Genomic DNA, 17228 nt, shown 5'->3' on the forward strand with positions numbered 1-17228 from the left:
GCTATAGTATATGCCTGTGACCTAATTCATAATAAGGAAAAATAGCAGAACAATACATAGGAAGAAGGCGCTGTGGTCACAAAAAGGAAAAAGTATTGAGTTACTCTTCTATGCGGTGATAATGGCACAGTATATCAGTCTTGCCAATATATTAATATCCTGCAAAAGGATATTCATATAAAATCTGTTGCTCTGGTGCACCAGGTAATTTCCAAATTATGCAAGACATAAGAGATTTAGCACAAAAAAAGATAGATATTGGCTTTTTCCCTTTATTGAAGAAATTGTAAAATTTCTAGTGATGATGTTCATGTTCGTATAGAAATGTTTGCCATTTGTTTGGGCCATACTGTACCTTTGATCAGTGGCTTTAATCCATGACAGTAACAGGAAAGGTGTTTTCCTTTGCATTATACATATGAGATGAGATTAGTGTGGTGAATCTATATTTTGAATTTTAATTCCAGTTTTGGTATTTTAATGTGTTTTTTTAATTAATAAACAGTGTTTTAAGAGTTGATTATGAATACAGTTCAGACAATTCTGGGATAAGAAAAAGCAGCTATTCAAAGAGTAGCTAAAAGAACAGCTTTAGAATGTTGGGAAATAATGAATGATGAGAAAGTAAAAGGGAGAGTTTGATTTGAAAGGTGGAGAATTCAGTCCAAAGAGAGGCAGGATGAGCAATGGGAGTGTAGAAAATATGTGAGTTAGAAAGGGGAAACTAATTCAGGTTCCAGAGGTCAGTGAATTATAATACCTTCAAATAGCAAAATGTCCTCCTGTTTGCTGTTTCTATTTGCATGTGATAAAGTTGGAAGAATAAATATGAAAAATGTTATTTTGAGAGTGCACTTTCTAACTTTAAATATATGTAATTTTTTTTTTTTCAATTTGAAGAAGGCATCCAGAGAAAACGCGTAACCCTGTTTTCTTTCATCCTTTATTCAAACACTTCCAGTAAAATATTAGCATCCTTATTTTAAAACAACCTTAAAAGTGGGAATTCACCCTTTGACACTTGGAAATGCAGGTAGATTTCAAAGATGCAAGCTTGCTTTGTCAGTGCTGTAGTTTACTGAAAGATAGAGGGATAATAAATTGAAACAGATGGGTATTTATTGGAAGCTTCTTCTAACTTTATTAGTTCCTTCATCTTACACAGTGTATTTGAAGACAAAAAAATACCATGAGGCTAAAGAATGTAATTAAGTTTCTATATTTGGAAAACAGAGATTTTTCTTTTGTTTCTGTCTTTAAAAGAAGGCAGAGGTTTTAGAGCTAGGTTAAGGTTTATTACCTGAACCGAGGTAGTTTCAGAGTCAGCCAAGAATGAGACCCTGTTGTGTGAACAGTGTATAAACATAGAAGTTGTCATCGCCTTCTCAAGAGAGAGAAAAAATAGCCAAGGACAGCAGAACGGCATTGCCTCTGTGCCTGGCAGCGTAGGAGTTTAGCACGTGTACGTTAAAGGTTGCAGTTGTGATTTCCTGTCTTTGGAGGGGGCAGGGGAAGAGAGGAGGTTGTCAGATGTTAAATAAAATCAGCGTGAGGAGAGTGACAAAGGCAGAATAGAAAGAGGAAGGGAAACTGAACAACTGTGGAGCATGACTTAAAAGTTAAAGCCCATGTTCTTACCTCTTGAAGTAACGCGGGGTAAAATCCTAGGAACGGCAAAGTGTAAGTATCTCACGTGTAAGTAGATTGAGGTAAACTCTACATTTCTCCTGGGGACTTACTTTGGCCACCTGTGAACTGTGGAGAACTACGGGTATCTCGTCTTCACCAGGTTTTGCCAAATTCTGGCTAAGATGTTGTAAATGCTTTCGAAGTGTGCCCCTGGGGTGTAAGAGGGCACGAGGACGGGTGGGAGCATCAGTCAGCCGATGGAGGGATGTGCTGGGGTCTGGGCTGGAGAGGCGCCTTCGGTCTGACCCACGAAGGCTTTTCCTGCGCGGCACTGCAAATGATACCCTGTGAGGCTACAAGCACTTTGGCACTCCAGTAAAAGTGTGCTAATTTCTTCCTGTAGCCCTTCAGCCTTAAGAAGGTGGCTTCGTGTTTCAGAAAGAGCTTTTTTTTTTGCTTTTTTTTTTTTTTTTTTTATTCTCTTTTCGTGAGTCTAAAGGGGGACAGATATTTCTACTTTGTTACTGTTGGAAGTCTTTGTTAGTAACTTTGGCTTCCAATTCATTACTGCAGTCGTGTTTTCAGAGCCTGGTGTGAGAGATAAACCCTTTGCAAATGAAGACAGCATCCATTTTCTTTCTACCTCAGGCCACAAAGAATTGATTGGGGTAATAAAATGACACTGCCATGTAATATACTGACGGCTCTTTAATTTGAAAACTAGTTCCAGGCTGATTCAAAACTTGTTTAAAGCTAATTTATGACTTGTGTAATTTTCAACTGGACCAAAGTAAAGGATGATACATGAAAGCTGATACAGAGTTAACATAATCTATTCAAACCTGTCAGCTTGAAATCATCTATAAAGGGTTTGTGGGTTTGTAGGTTAATTTGTTTTGATTCTTTTTAGTTTTGTTTTGGTCTAAAGTAACAATGGCAGAAAAAATAACAGATGCTTGACTGGTATAAAGACCACGGTAAGACACCATTTTTCCATCATTTTGTTTCAAATGCAACTTCATATGCTTCTAGCAAACTATTTTATGCATATCTTTTTTATATTTTCATATATTTTCTTCAAAATCGGAAGCTGTGTAGAGTTTCTGTTATGTATGAGTCAACATCTGTGCTGACAGTAACATGGACTGGTAAACAATTACTGTATTTTGTTACCATAGCATCCCCTATTAATATACACATCTGTATATACGTATCTGTATCATATTTGCATACACAATACATATCTGTGTATGTGTATTGATCTTGTTTTTAGCGGTCTGGGTTTTAAAAGACAAAAAATAAAGTTAGTCAAGTCCTCAAATTAAGCCACAACATCAGCATAGCATAAAATGTAAATATTTTCCTGTGAAATCTATCACTTCTGTGTAGCTCACAAATGAAATCCACATCTCTTTTGCATGCACTATTGATTTTTCAGCATACTGTATCAGCGATACTTCTGCACAGCGAAGGACAAAACTAAAAGAACAGTTTTTGCTTCTGTTGCAATAGATGCAAATAGCAAATATGCCAAATTGGATGAAGGGAACAAAAGAACCGAATGCATTGAGGGAGGTGCTACAGTTGGATGCACCTTGCACCTTTGATTTCTCATCTCCTACCAGTCATTGTCACCTTTGATCTCTGCTGACCTGAATTTAAAAAAAAATATAAAATGCTGAATGTCCCAAGACTGAGAATTTAACCAGCTACATTTTAGTGTTCGCTGCGCTGCCAAGACTAGCAAGCAAGTTTCATCCCAGGACTAGAATATCTGGTGTGTTACGTATTTGTGTCAACATGTAATTCAAATACTTTTTTTTCTTTTCTTTTCTTTTTTTTTTTTTTTTTTTTTTCCAGAACTGTGATTGATTCAAGCCAATGCTGTCATGGTATCTTAAACTGCTTGAACATTTAGGTCACATGAAAACAGACATAGTTCAAAGCAGAGCTGTCTTTCTTGCATAAACATAGTAGAATGTCAACACATTTCATGTTTCTTCTTCAAGGTTTTGTAAGTCCGAGGAGAAGGTTGATGTTCTGAGGAGCTTTGAGCAAAATCAGCTTTGTGCAGGAAAAATGTAATTACTGAGCATTCTGAATTTATTTTTTTTATGATGTGCTTATATTTTGATAAAGAATTTCTGTATTTTCCGGAAACCGGAAGTACTGCTTAATAGTGCGTAATTTATTAATTAATATAATTAAATATAGTGATCCATTAGAAAGCTATGTCTTGAGCGTGCAAATGCAGGTATGTGAGCTTTCATATTTAAGTTGAAAAATATAGTAATGTTTTAATGAAGTGGGAGGGACTTAAACACTAGAGACGACGTCTACCAAATCACTGACCGGGTAGGTTATATGTCCATGAACAGTCATGTCCATCACTGCTACAGTTGAGGCTTACAGATCAATGAGAAGTGCCATTGACATGGTTTTCATCATACAAGGCCTTAAACAAAGAAAGAAGTGACATTTTGCAAAGTCAGTCTCGGATGTTACGATATAAATAAATCAGGAAGAACAAGAAACTAATTTTAATTATTTCTGAAATACATTTATCCTTTTAACACTTTCAATAAAAACATTGGCTTAGGTTAGAGGTGCAGATTTTTACTGTTCTTTACAAAAGAAAACAATGCTAATACTTTTTCAGGTTGTTTTATTTGCTGAGTACAAGTCAAGGTAGCAGGATTTGTTACCAGAGCTATTGCTCACTCGACCGTGTACTCATAACACACTGAGAAGCAGCTTCATGAAAGTTCTCACTTGCCCCTTGCAGCATTTTTCTTGTTGTACCCTACATGACAGGATCTCAGTCCACTTACTGAACATGTTTATTTCCGATAGCGGTACTTCATACGTTGCCAAACTAGTTCAGAACAACATAGTTTGCCTTTCTTACCTATGTTCAGGCTCCATACAGTCTTCCTGAGAAGTGACAGCAGTGTGAAAAGAAATAATAAAGCCAGTGTAATTGGAAAGGGAGACACATTTCTCGGCTTAGTTTCTGAATAATAAAGTAAATTTATTTTCCATCCATCTCCTTAAAAATGGAAGTATTGTATTAGCTGGTTCTTAAGAAAACTATTGAGAAGGATGGCCAAGCTGCTTGGAAAGAAGGTATTTGAGACTTGTTAGGGGAAGAGGATTTATGACATGCTGGTCCTGTTGAGGCAAGAGGAATGGAACAGAAATGTACATTTGCCAAATTGCAGTTGCTTAGACCATTTTTGAAAACCGTCGTTTATTTCTTTCAAAAATCATAGGAAACAAAAAAAGTGTTGCTACCATTATCTGGCCACAGGTAATGGAAGTTTGTTCAGGCAGAAAAGACAGGCACAATGCGAGGAGAGAAATCACTGAACCAAAGAATTCAGACAAGCACATAATTTTCTTCCAGCAGATGTGGTTGTTACTTTTGTTTTTGTAAGTTGCGCAGAAGAGCTTCTGGAAACATATTGAGCTGATAAATTGCATGGCGATGCTTTAACTTTCCAGTTCGCGAGGAGAAAACAAAACCGTACTGTTCGGTGCTCAGAGCCAGTTCATGGCTAATTGGGTCAACAAGAAGAGATGGTCTCATCGTCATAGTTTCCTGGGAACCAAACTGAGGCCGCCTTTGAGAGAGAGGATGTTTGCCTGTGCAGGTCCAGATCTGCTAGGGAAAGCAGCGAGCTGTCAGCATGGACACGATGCAAAGCTTAGTTTGATGGCATATAGAACGTGGGACTTTCATACAGTCGGTAGAGGAAAATCGGACTTCTATTATGAGAATGCTAGAGATGTTTCTCCTTGTAGTTCACTGTGTTTAGCCATGGTGTTGATACTCTTTTGAGGAACTACTATTTGGGATAGTAGCTTTACCAAGGTATCTCATTTTCTCCTTTTGTCCCACAGATCCCGTGCTTATGCCCATAAAACACTTCAGTGCAATGGCAGTCGGATGTCATTGTTAACATTTTAATTGATGGCATCCTTTAGTCTTCGCTGAAAGCTCATTTCTCCTAAAATGTCTTCCTCATACCGAACCTTGAACTTAAGGTGGTAAGCCACAGAATTGGCCAGAATATCCTTTTTCTAAGTCACAGGGAGGTGGTGCAATGAGAAAGGCATCAAAAGCTTTATTTGAAATATTTACGCTCAGAAGCTATTTTAAAGGGATTCACCTGAAAAGGTGTATGAAAAAGACATATTAGGGTATTCCCCCTCCAGACCCAAAGAGACTTTTCCAACTTTCTAGCCACTAGCAACCCCCTCCATGTATTAATTCTTTTACAATATCTGGTCTTACCTGTGTTTCTCTGTGTGATTCATTAATGGTTGTTGGGCCACAACGTTCGCTTTATCCCCTTCCAACAGTCAAACATACGTTGGGCTAAACTGCAAACGCTGAATATTATCATTATGAGATTTTAATTTACTTTTTAGAGGTTGTTATGTTGAAAAACTTAATAATGAGGTTTGCAGCTTGCAGTTTCCAAAAGTATAATCTTGATTTCCTTGCAATTAATGACTGTAGAGAGAAAGCGATATATCAAAAGCAGGTATTCCGCTTGCTAAGTGATGACATCTAAAATATCTTGTGTAATGAACATTACAACAAGCACAGTAGAGATAGTACTGATTAATGGATTTTTTTCTCAGTGGTAAAATATCTCAGTCTGTGCAGTTATCAAAACCACTGTGTGAAGCAGTGAAGGTATTAAAGTGTTTTTTGTTTTGACTGATCTGGTCATGTTGCATTGCAAAATCAAGGTAGTTTGGAAAACAATGTAAACTACTTAAGAATTTTTATTTTATTTATTTGTCTGTAGTGTTAAACTTACTAATAGACAGCCATCTTTACTAACTTTTCTCACTTTACTGGGTTGTGTGCTATATTGGTTTGCAGTGGTTGGTAAAATACGTTTGTGGGGGGGATTATTCTAGCCTGGTCCCAGCTGTTTTGCAGAAACCTCCATCTTCCGTAAGGGGATGAAATGCAATATTCCCTTCCTTGCAGTTCAGGAGCAGGGGTAGGTATGGGCAAAACAAGCATGCGTATTCAGAACTTTGCAATTCCGAAATGCTGTATAGCTACTGAATAATACTTATAATGCTCTTGTGAAGAAAATATTACCGTTTTGAGAGAAAAATATATGACAGATGTTTTTGCCTCTGGAGTAAAAGAAGTTGCCCAGGGTAAAAAGAGTAGAGTTTGAGACCTCGAGTATTTTTTCATTTCTCTGTCTGTGCTTAGAGCGCAGTTCCTCTGAAAAGTCTCATTTTCTTGGCGTGCCACGTCAACACGCTGCTGAGGGATCTATTTGTCTCTGTTGCCCTCAGGACTCCGAGCCGTCAAATGAGGTGGTCTCAGAGGCCCCAGGTAACGTGGTACCCTCTACCTCAAGAAGTAGCTCTGAAGAGCTTGTATCGGTGGCACAGAAACGTCCAGAAGAGGTAGGACATTCTGTGTCTATTCTTTTCCGAGATGAACTGTTGGGGGATACACGTTTGCCTGTTTTTCATGCCTAGTGTTGTTTTACTCATAGCAGAGACTTTTTAAAGCTAAAGCTCAGTCTGATCCTCCCATACCGCCAACGTGCAAGACCAGGGTAAATTTCAGTACCTATAAGCCGAGCGTATTCCATCTGCTGCCTTCTTAATACTGTTTCTTAATATCAGTGATTGGGAAAATATTTTTTTCTTGTTCCTGCCTTTTACACCAGAACAGTAACAGGAGTCCCGTTAGATTCTGGCAAATTAAGCTTTATGACACTAAAAAGTCAGAAGTAGAATCTGTACATAGGTATATAGGTAGATGTAAAGCTTTTGTTGTAACTGCTGGGTTGTGCAAAGGAAAGACCCTCACTAATATTGTGCCTTTTTTGTGCCCTTGTTTTCCAAAAACCGATACTAGGTGCTAATGATGTAGTGTGATCATAAGTCCATACTGCCTGTTGTTACAAGAAAAGGTGCCGGCTTTTAAGGTAGTTTGGTAAAGTAGCCAGTGACCGGGGTTTTTTTTCTGTCCTTGCGACACATAGTTGTCACAGTACACCGTAGCTGGAGGAGAGGTTTTCTGCAGAATTCAGAACTTCATTTGAGGATGGCAATCATCCTTCAGAGAACCCTTATTATTCTTAAATTAACCCTTCCTGTGAGAAGGACGTCCTTCATTTAGAGTAGCCTTAACATTATTAATCTTGGCTTCCTCAAACAGTTTAGTTATTGTTATTATTATTAAAGATATTCCACGTACCAGGTAATACAAAGACTAGTCTTTCCTGCTTTTTTCTCAGATTTCATTTGATTGTAATCTTCCCGGTAAAGGCAGGTATGCAATACTAGCCATAGGACATACAGTGCAATTTCTTAGTTCATAGTGCAGCCTTTAGATAATTATCAAATACCTTCTTGAATTTCTCCTTTCCCCTGATAGTCTTGTCACTTTGTCTGAAGAAGAGGGAAGTCCGCAGTACAGGGCCAGAAGAGTTCTTAAGAGTGTCTTCTGGATTAAGACCAAATAGGTACTTCACTTATTTTGGAGTATCACCACGTCGTCTAAGATAGAAAGTCAGGTTATCACATATTACCAATCCTGAGCATAGAGTAATATGAGCTTTTAGCAATAAGTTTGTATGTATTCTTGACTAGCAAAGGGACGTCTAGTCTATGGAGGGAAATGGCTTCTGCCTTTTAAGTCTCAGCTTCGCCCGCTTATCTTACTCCACTGGAGAAATTAAAATTGTTATCACAGATGATGATACTTAAAAATAGAGGAAAAGTGCTGCAGGAAGAGAAGCGAAACACGGTGAGTGAGTAAAAGGTGACTGAGCGGAAGATGGGTATACAGGTTTTGCTTATGTGGAATAAAAACAGCGAAACTCTGGGGGAGAGGAAAAACTTCAGAGAACTGAAGGATGGAAATATACCTTTTTAATTTTACTAAGTATTTCAGTAATAGTTTGTGTTGAAGCTGTTTTACTGAATTTGAGGTCACAAAGTATTATATGTGTTTTATAAGGGAACGAGACTTTTCCTAATCGTATTTACTGCAGCTTATATAAAAACAGAGAGAGGTGAGTCAGAAGGAGTTTTGTGGTTGGATTTGCAGGGAACCTTGAGAGGGGAGCACCAGTACGCTGAGTTTCCAAATTCAGAACCCACCATGAAACAGCCCATCTAAGTTACGCATGGGTAAGTCAGCACGGTGAACAGACATTTGTGGATTGCACCCTAAAAAACAGGTCTTTGACAAAACAAAACCAAAAAAAGTGTTTGCAGAGCTTTATTTCAACTAATCCCTTTTTTATTTCTCATTTTATTTGAAGTCTCCTGGTACGTCACTCCCTTATATTCTTTCAGTATCTGCTTAATGAGTTAATATTTGGAATTAACTACAGCTGCTAACTGATGCATTATTTGTATAATAATTTGTCTCATCTGAATTCGACCCATCAGTATTGCTGAGAAGGCAGTTGTTAAGGAAAAGCTCAAATGCAGCCGTGGAAAAAAGAAATAGAAGAAAAGTTTAAAGAAGGCAAAATGGCTAACAGACTAAGGATTTTAGGAAGGTGGAGGAGGCTTGAGAAGCATGTGGAAAGTTATGTTCAAAAAGAGTCTCGGACTTGCAAATGTGAGGAGAGAACAATTTCTAGTAGGAGAAAGTAAGGAAAATCCTATGAATTTGTATAAACCATAGTTTTTTCCTGCTTACAATTTGTTTTCCGCTTAGATAGGCCAGTCTGAATCTAACACTCTGTTATTTGTGTCATTAGTTTTAACTTTGTGGGATGTCATTTGATCACTCAGATGAGGCTTTGCTTTTGCACGTCCACTCGTTCCTCCTTGTAGAAACGATGGGTGGATTTTTGAGTTCTACTCAACAGGAGGGCGGGATATGGCATCTGCTCCTCTTATTTCCTCCCTTCTTCCCAGCCTCTTTTCGTGCTCTAAAGTCAGATTTAACTCAGCATGCGGAAGGAACAGTGTCCAGCTATGTGGCATATGACAAAAGCCACTGCAGAAATAATTAGCATGTCGGGTGTTTAGATTTGGGTACCTGTGAAGGATTCAGGAGAGAGCATGTATTCATCAGTGTATTTCAGATGCAGAAACACTTTGGGTTACAAAGTAACAAAACTGTGTTTAAAGTTAGGATGACAACTTATTCTGTGTTTTCAAAAGCTGTGCAGTCCTCAATAAAATTTAAGTTGTATAGATTTGAATGCTTGAGCGATTTAATTAGTATCCATACTGAAATAAGGAAATTTCCTGTGTGATTGATGTGTTAATATTGTATATATTTATTGTCTTTTTTTTAAGAATGGGAATTGAAAAGTGGAATATAAAGAAAAATTCGATGCATTTGAAAAGGGACAAATGTGTGCCATCCTAGCTTCAGTGTCATTTCATTAGACCTTCTTAACAGTTTCTTAGGAAACTGTAGAATGAGACTGGTTTTTGTAGACTGTTATAGTAAGTTGTATTGTTTTGGTGGTTGCCCTCCAACAGTAATGCTTGAAATAGGAATTTTGTCCCCGCAACCATTTCAAAATTCAAAACTGCACTACCGCTAGTATGCCCTGAGTCAATACATTGAATTATATCTCTGATATCACACATTCTTTGCCTTCTTTAACATGAATTAATGAAAGAAAATTCTCTGGACGTGTTGCTTACTTAAGATTCAGAGCTTTTGAAATGTTTTACATATACGAATGCACTTGTTTGAATAACAGTGTAGTCATTTGATAAAATCGAAAGGCTGATGAATTAGATTTCATGACCCTTACTCTTTTTTTGTGATCACTTCCATTGTGCATCTTGCAGTTGCAGTATTATTTAGTAAATATATAGTTGTTTAGACGAGTGTACAGTGATGTTGAAGAAAGTGAAGGTTTGTTGTTAAAGTAATTTTGCTTTCCCTTTTTCACGTAGTGGCTGAAGAGCAGGACGGGTGTGCGGTATCTTGATACCATTTCTCATAAGCAGCACTTCAACGTGTGAGGAGTGGTGGTGTCAGTGGTTGGTTATCTAAGTAAGAGGAGACTAGTTTTGACATTTCCCTTAAACCTGAGTCTTGTAAGAGGCTTACCCTCTTCTTTAATTCGGAGTAAAATAGAAATACATGAGTTAGGTGTATTAATTTCCTTTGCCCATCCTGTGGCAAATCAATTAATCATGTTTTAATAGTGTAAGCCTAGAGGCTAACAGAGCTCTTCTTTCTGAATGGCTGCATTGCCAAAGCAGCACCGATACAGATGTGTCGTTCTCTCTCTCGGATAAAAAAATGAATTCAACCACCATCCAACCCCCTGCTTTCCCTCACAAAAAATCACGCGTATATGTTCCGGAGCATGTTAGGGTAAAATATTAATGACATGGTGGTAGCGTATGAACTTGAACAGCTTATGTATCTGTGGTGCTTTCTGAGTGCTGTATTAAAACTATGAAAGCTGTGCAAAGCGTTGTGATTCTCAACTAAAGAAGGATTAAGACAGGTACCCATTAATCTGTTTCTGAACTATTAGACATTCAGTGCTTGCAGTTTATCTGGATAGAGCACAGACTTTTTTCCATTACTAATGCACAGCTGAGGTATAGCGTTTTGCTTTATAGGAAAAGATGTGTCCCACACTTAAGTCATCTGCCATTAGTCATAAGTATGGTACAGGCAACTTAAAAGGGTTATAGAATTCAGTGTTAAAATCATTGTATTATTCTTGGAAAATCTGGGGGAACTGTCTGCATCATTTATATATGAGGAAAGGGAACGTTTCTTAATTTTTATGAACACGATTGGCAGCTGATACTATCTTTTGTTCTTGAGTTGTCTTTCTTCCTTGATCTCTGGATAAAACCTTTCCCAACAAGTCCCATTGCCTCTTCAAGTTAGTAAGAAAAGAGATTTTTTTTTTAAAACCCAAAGCTATAAATTTCAGCAGAGCGTCCAATCCATCCTCATGCTATTTTATTAGACTGAGGTGTTGGCTTTTTAAACAAGGTATGATGTAACATGTTCTGAAAGAATTGAATAAAAAGTAATTCCATGGCAAAGCTTGTAATAATGCCGGTGTGATATTTTCCCCATCTGCTATTATTAGAAGACTGTTAAACAACTGGATTTCCATCTTTCATTTGAGAAAATAACTCAATCATCACGTAGAATAAGCTCTGGCAAGGAGCAGAAAGATGATTTGCACTCTTAGAGAATACAAGGAAACATTGGAGAAAATATACATTTATAAATGTATATGTACAAATGCAAAGGTTTTATGCTTGTGCTTGTGAAAAGGCTGTGCGTTCTTTTCTAAACTTCATAGGCATAACACTATTTTCTCTCTGTTCTGTGTAGCTGATAGCTTGAACCCATTTAACAGAAGAATTGTGTCATACTGTTGTTGCTATAAATATGTTGTTCTTCCTGACGTACTGTTAATGGAAAAAAACAATACAGTTACCCACCTAGAGTGGGTTGGGCTGTATATTTACTCTTGAACGCTAAATTTTTTTGTTTAACTACTGAAAAGCTTTCCTGCTTAGAAAAGTCATTGGAAATTTCCATGCTGTGTGGCCCTAGCAGACTGTTTTCTGATGAAAAATCACGTGATGATTTACTAGTTATTCTGTATCACAGAGAAATAATCCCCCTTCGTATCAGAAGTTGTAGGACTGTGATTCTGGCCAAGAGGTTGATTGGTACTCTGAACCTGCTGCTACACTGAGATTGGGGTGGTTTTGTGCACCACAAACTCTACATGGCATACTTTAACAAAGCGAAGAAAACGTACTGGGTCATGTGTGTCATCCATCCCCGAGCAGACATAGGATCGATCCCTCCGGTGCATTCATTAGTACTTTATTCTGGTTTTAGAACTCCTGAGCAGTGATGGTTTTCACACTTTCGGAGCCTTTTCCTTTACACTCCTGTTCAAAGCACCTTACAGAATATGTATTGCACCCCTCCTCTTTGTTTTCTTTGAGTGGCAGCGAAGAGTTGCAACGGCTTACAGATCTAGAATTGCTATGCATTTAGAGTATTTTCTGGACCCAAGTCAGATTCATTGTAGAGAAGACTGAAATTTGGTTACCCGGCTGAAATTTGGTGATTTGGCCCATAATCCAGCTCCTTGTGTCAGAGAGTGGGTTCCAACCATCAGTCTCAATTATCAAAACAGAGGAGTTGAGTCACCGATTCAGAGCGTTTGGCGCTCAAGAGATTTGTTTGTTTTTACTTTTTATGCTCCTACAAGTAATTATTATGATTACTGTAGTTCCCATTAATATTTCATAACAAAAGTGCTAAGCCACCCGCCTAAAAAGCCGTAGAGTCTAACTGTGTTAAAAGCGAATTAATAATGAACAGAGAAGAGAACATAATACCTTTGACTACTGAAGTGATTCCTCTGTAAAATAAACTGGGAAGTACAGTAGGCATGGAAATGCTCTGGAGTTAGGAATTCATATTTTCCCTCTGATCTCTTCACATGGCTTTTTTTTATGTAATCTTCTTAATAACAAAACATAAAGGTCGCAAGATGGCTGGAAAATGCTGTCATGCAGTTCTGCTTCTGAAGGCAAAATTTATTTATGTATATTTAAGCTGTAAATGGCCTTATGGAATGAGGGCTCCTCTTAGAAGAACATTATTAATTTAAAAAATGAATTAGGTCTGTTTAAAATTTCCACAAATCCAAGACATTTTTCTTTATTTAACCTTTTCACAGTCTCTGCCCTTCTTTAAAGTACATTCAGTCCTATATCATCTGTTACTCAGGAAGGTATTTAATACATGACTTGGCATCATTTGCATTATACAAGAAGATTAACTTTACAAGCTCTGCTATTAATCTGAGTAGCTCTACATATTGACCTATGAAAGAACATAATTAAGTTAGCTTAATTAAGTTAATTAATTGTTACACTCTGATGAACTTACTATTGAGAGGAAATTAAAGGCAAATAGAAAATGGCATTCATTGGTTTGAAATCATATTTTAAAGGATTTTACAAAGATACATTATATTTAGATGACGAAAATATCTATTGTGTAATAACCAAAGCGGAGGCAATTAAAAATGTCAAAAGCAAAGAATCCCTGCAGTATTCTCTCTTATTGCCTGACATTTAGCCATATTTCGAAAAGCTATAAAAAAAGCGTGCTAGAAATTTAGAAAATGACTGTTGTGGGTTTTTTTTTCCCAATACCCAAATAATTCAATTCAGAAATTGACACCACTGTCTACACATGGAGTACAGAGAAAAGCACACTGTACAAGTTAGGTAAGCCTTACAATCTGATATCGCGCTCTCTTTTGGGGGAGTGAAGAGGGGACAGACAGCACAGGGCAGCAAGCACTACCCCTTCAAAAGTGCACACTCACACATCAGCGTAAGAATGTCTCAAGTAGTGATGGAGAGGAGAGGAGATGCTTCTGGAATTTCTTCTGTCAGCTGTATTTCTGTTGTCGGGAGTGCCTGCAAGTTCGCTGCAGGAAAACATTTGGGGTTACAGCACAGATCCGGTGCGTGGACAGACCCTCGGCATGACTCCCAACGTCTGGGGCACAGTCATCAATCTTGACGTGCACTGATGTGGACCCTGGAGATCATCAATTCCAAGTAGCCATACTTAATAAAAAGTAAGAGAAAAACAGCAAAACAGTACGTGCTGCCAAATGAGCAGTTTATTAGTCTGTGAGATGCGTTGATTTTACCATGGCTTTAGTTTGAAATGAATTTGTCTGGACTCTTATTAGTTCTCTACTAATTTTTTTCCCCAGATATACAAGCTTTCTGGATGGCATCCTCAATGATTTTAGGTTTTCATGCTTTCTTTCTTTTGTAAAAATTATTATTTTAACTCAAGTGAAGACATTATTTTCCCTGCGGTATTATTCTTTGGCATTTCCAGATCACATGAAAAGGTCATTGATCTGTGGATACGTTCTCTGGAAAAATAGCAGCATTGGAAACGGGAAGCCAGTGGCATTTAGAATCACTTGTGTACAAATTTCTATTCATATTCTGAATACAGATAAGTTGGGAATTCATTCCTTCAAAGAGAAAAAAAATATATCTTTCCTTGAATTATACTAGGTTCTTTTTTATTTAAAAAAAAAATCTGAAACATTCTTTAAAATGGATAGGATCAGAAGAAACAATTAAATTACAGCTACTGTATATTTAATAAGACATATTGTTTTTCTTTAACACCTTGCCCATGAAAAAATATAGGTTTAATTTTTATAAATTCAGTTTCAAATGCACATGTTGTTATAATTGGCCACTTTAAAGTGTTATAGAGCATTAAACAACCAGCTATAGTCTAAGAAGAAAGAAGAGCTTTGATTTCAGCTTAAACAACATGCTTTAAATCTTTTTTTTTTTTTTTTTTTTTTTTTTTTTTGGCTAGAGGAAGAGAGTGGAAAATGGAATAGAAAATTAGAATTAAGCAAGCTTTAGGGGGGAAAATAGCAGCAAGTTGCACAAGTTGAAGGCCGTTTCCCATCTGCTGTATATTTTGATAGCTGTACTGATGTCAGTGGACTTCAGTGTACCTGTGTGCGCTGTCTGGTCAGCTGTGACTGCACTGTTTTGAGGTGTTCATGCCGTGGCACGGTACGATGTCATGGAAGCTACTGTTGTCGTTTGCTGTGTGGCACATGTGATACACAACAGAAATTCTTTCCTGGAGGAAAGTAAAGGTAACTCTTCGGTGTTATGTACATGCTCTTAGCATTCTTTTTTCTTTCTTTTCTGAGGGATTTGTTATATTCTCTCTTGTCTGTAATATTTGAATGAAAAATTAAGCAAATATGTTCCCTGGTCATTGTATGCAGTGTAAATATTAGATTTCACATGCACTATGTGAACAAAGCAATGATCCTTTTCCTAGGTGATATATAACGTCAGGAATTTTCTGTTTTATTTAAATATGACAGGTTGGAAATATCATCAGAACCCTTTTAAGTTGTTATAGTCTAGATTTCGGATAATGAAGCTTGAGCAAAGTTGAAACTTTCAATGTCATCTTTAAGGGAGTGAAGATAAGCAATGGTCAGTCAGTAGTCATAAATAACGTAGGTTGTATAGATTTTTCCCTACGCGGTTGTTTCAGGGTTGTCTCTGAACTGCTGTGTAATCCCAATAGTGCTGCAATGCTGCTTCATCAAAGTACTGTTTCTGTAAATTTCTCTCACTGTTGAGCAGAATATTTAGACATTGAAGAGTTCGTATTACCTAAATATTTTAGCTCAGTAGGATCAGTGATGTGTTATTTATTAGAATTGCTCTTTCTGCCATTAATGTGTATTTTTGTGAGTCATATATACATTAATCTACCCTAATTAACAGTAAATTAAATTTATGTTAACGCCAAGTATGTATTTTCTGAAGACTGTGATGTAGATTAACACACACCATTATTTTTGATAGCCCTCATTGACCTGCTAAATCCTTCTTAAGTGAACAGTTTTCCTATAATTAATTTTTTATTTTCTGAAAGTGGCTACTCAGCTATCTTAGTCTCCCAAAACCTCTAGATTACCTGAAATACCCAGAACTATGTGTTCTACACTACAGTTATGGGCTTTCTTTAGTTAGAAACTGAGAAGATATTACTGAAAATACAATTAAATTCAGAGACACTTGGACTATGATGAGGAATAGTATCTTTGGGAAGTTAGTTATCCATTATCCAGTCCCGATGTGGTTTACGGTGGTAAAATTCTTGTTTAAATTGATTGACGTCAGCACAGGAAATTAGCACACACCTTCTGTTCAATAAAGATACTTTTGTGCACTCTCATAAGGAGGTTTGGTATTATTCTGTATTCTCCGTATACACAAAAGAGGCAGAGATACGCCTGCTGCTTAGCTGGCTAAAATTATTTGTCTAAACCTCCATAGATTGTGCCAGTGTTCACTGAGAAAGATGACCAGCCCACCTGCTGGTGCAGAAGATGAGTGAGGTGGGTGGGTGGGCTGATCTGGTAGACCATGGAGTGACATCCATGGGAGGTGGAGCCATGGACCACGACCTCCCTCTTCAGTGGCAGCTTGCAGTTAAATGGTCCAGGACTGACAATGAGACTGCATTGTGATTTCAGTGCTCTAGAAAAATTAAATGAGAACAACCCGCAAAATACCCGTCAGTATTTCTGGCTTTAAAGTATTGACCAGTTCCTCTGTATTTATCCATTCAAAAGGAGCACTTTTTCCTCATTTTACAGCTCTCCTCTCAGTTTACCCCACAAGAGTAGGCTTGTCGTATTTGGGTTGTTTGGGAGATTGACTAAAATTAAGAGCTGCTCAATGTTGTAACTAATGAAAAACCTGCTCTTCTTTCTGCAAATTAGGATCAATTACTACTTGTAAGGTCTTCAGACAGGTGATCAGTTACACAAAATTTAGACTGTGATTTGGAATGAAGAACCACAGGCACAGAAAGAGGTATAGGTGTGCTCGCAGCCTTGTGACTTTTTCTTTGTGATCCTTATCAGAAGAAATCTTTTCAGACTTTTAGTGCACAGAGGCGTAACCACACCTTGCTTGTTGGAAGACTGGTTAGGATTCAACAAAATAGAGGCAACCGTGTTCAAATCTAG

General features: G+C 37.5%; 1 protein-coding gene across 5 annotated transcripts in view; it reads left to right on the forward strand.

Moving 5' to 3' along the window:
* The window catches only part of PHF14 (PHD finger protein 14), a gene marked incomplete at its 5' end in the record, with an annotated part of 172270 nt that overhangs the window by 131999 nt on the left and 23043 nt on the right, over positions 1-17228 (forward strand). For 3 of the 5 annotated variants that reach the window (XM_082499538.1, XM_082499540.1, XM_082499537.1), the window contains one exon: positions 6961-7074. The exons of 1 other annotated variant lie outside the window; for it this stretch is intronic. In XM_082499538.1, coding sequence (XP_082355664.1) covers positions 6961-7074 — 114 coding nt within the window. Of the gene's footprint in view, positions 1-6960; positions 7075-8731; positions 8815-17228 lie in introns of all 5 variants that reach the window. One more of the 5 variants, XM_082499539.1, reaches the window with a different exon arrangement.

Source organism: Vanellus vanellus (assembly GCF_965231255.1).
Source record: "Vanellus vanellus genome assembly, chromosome: 2".
Lineage (NCBI taxonomy): Eukaryota > Metazoa > Chordata > Aves > Charadriiformes > Charadriidae > Vanellus > Vanellus vanellus.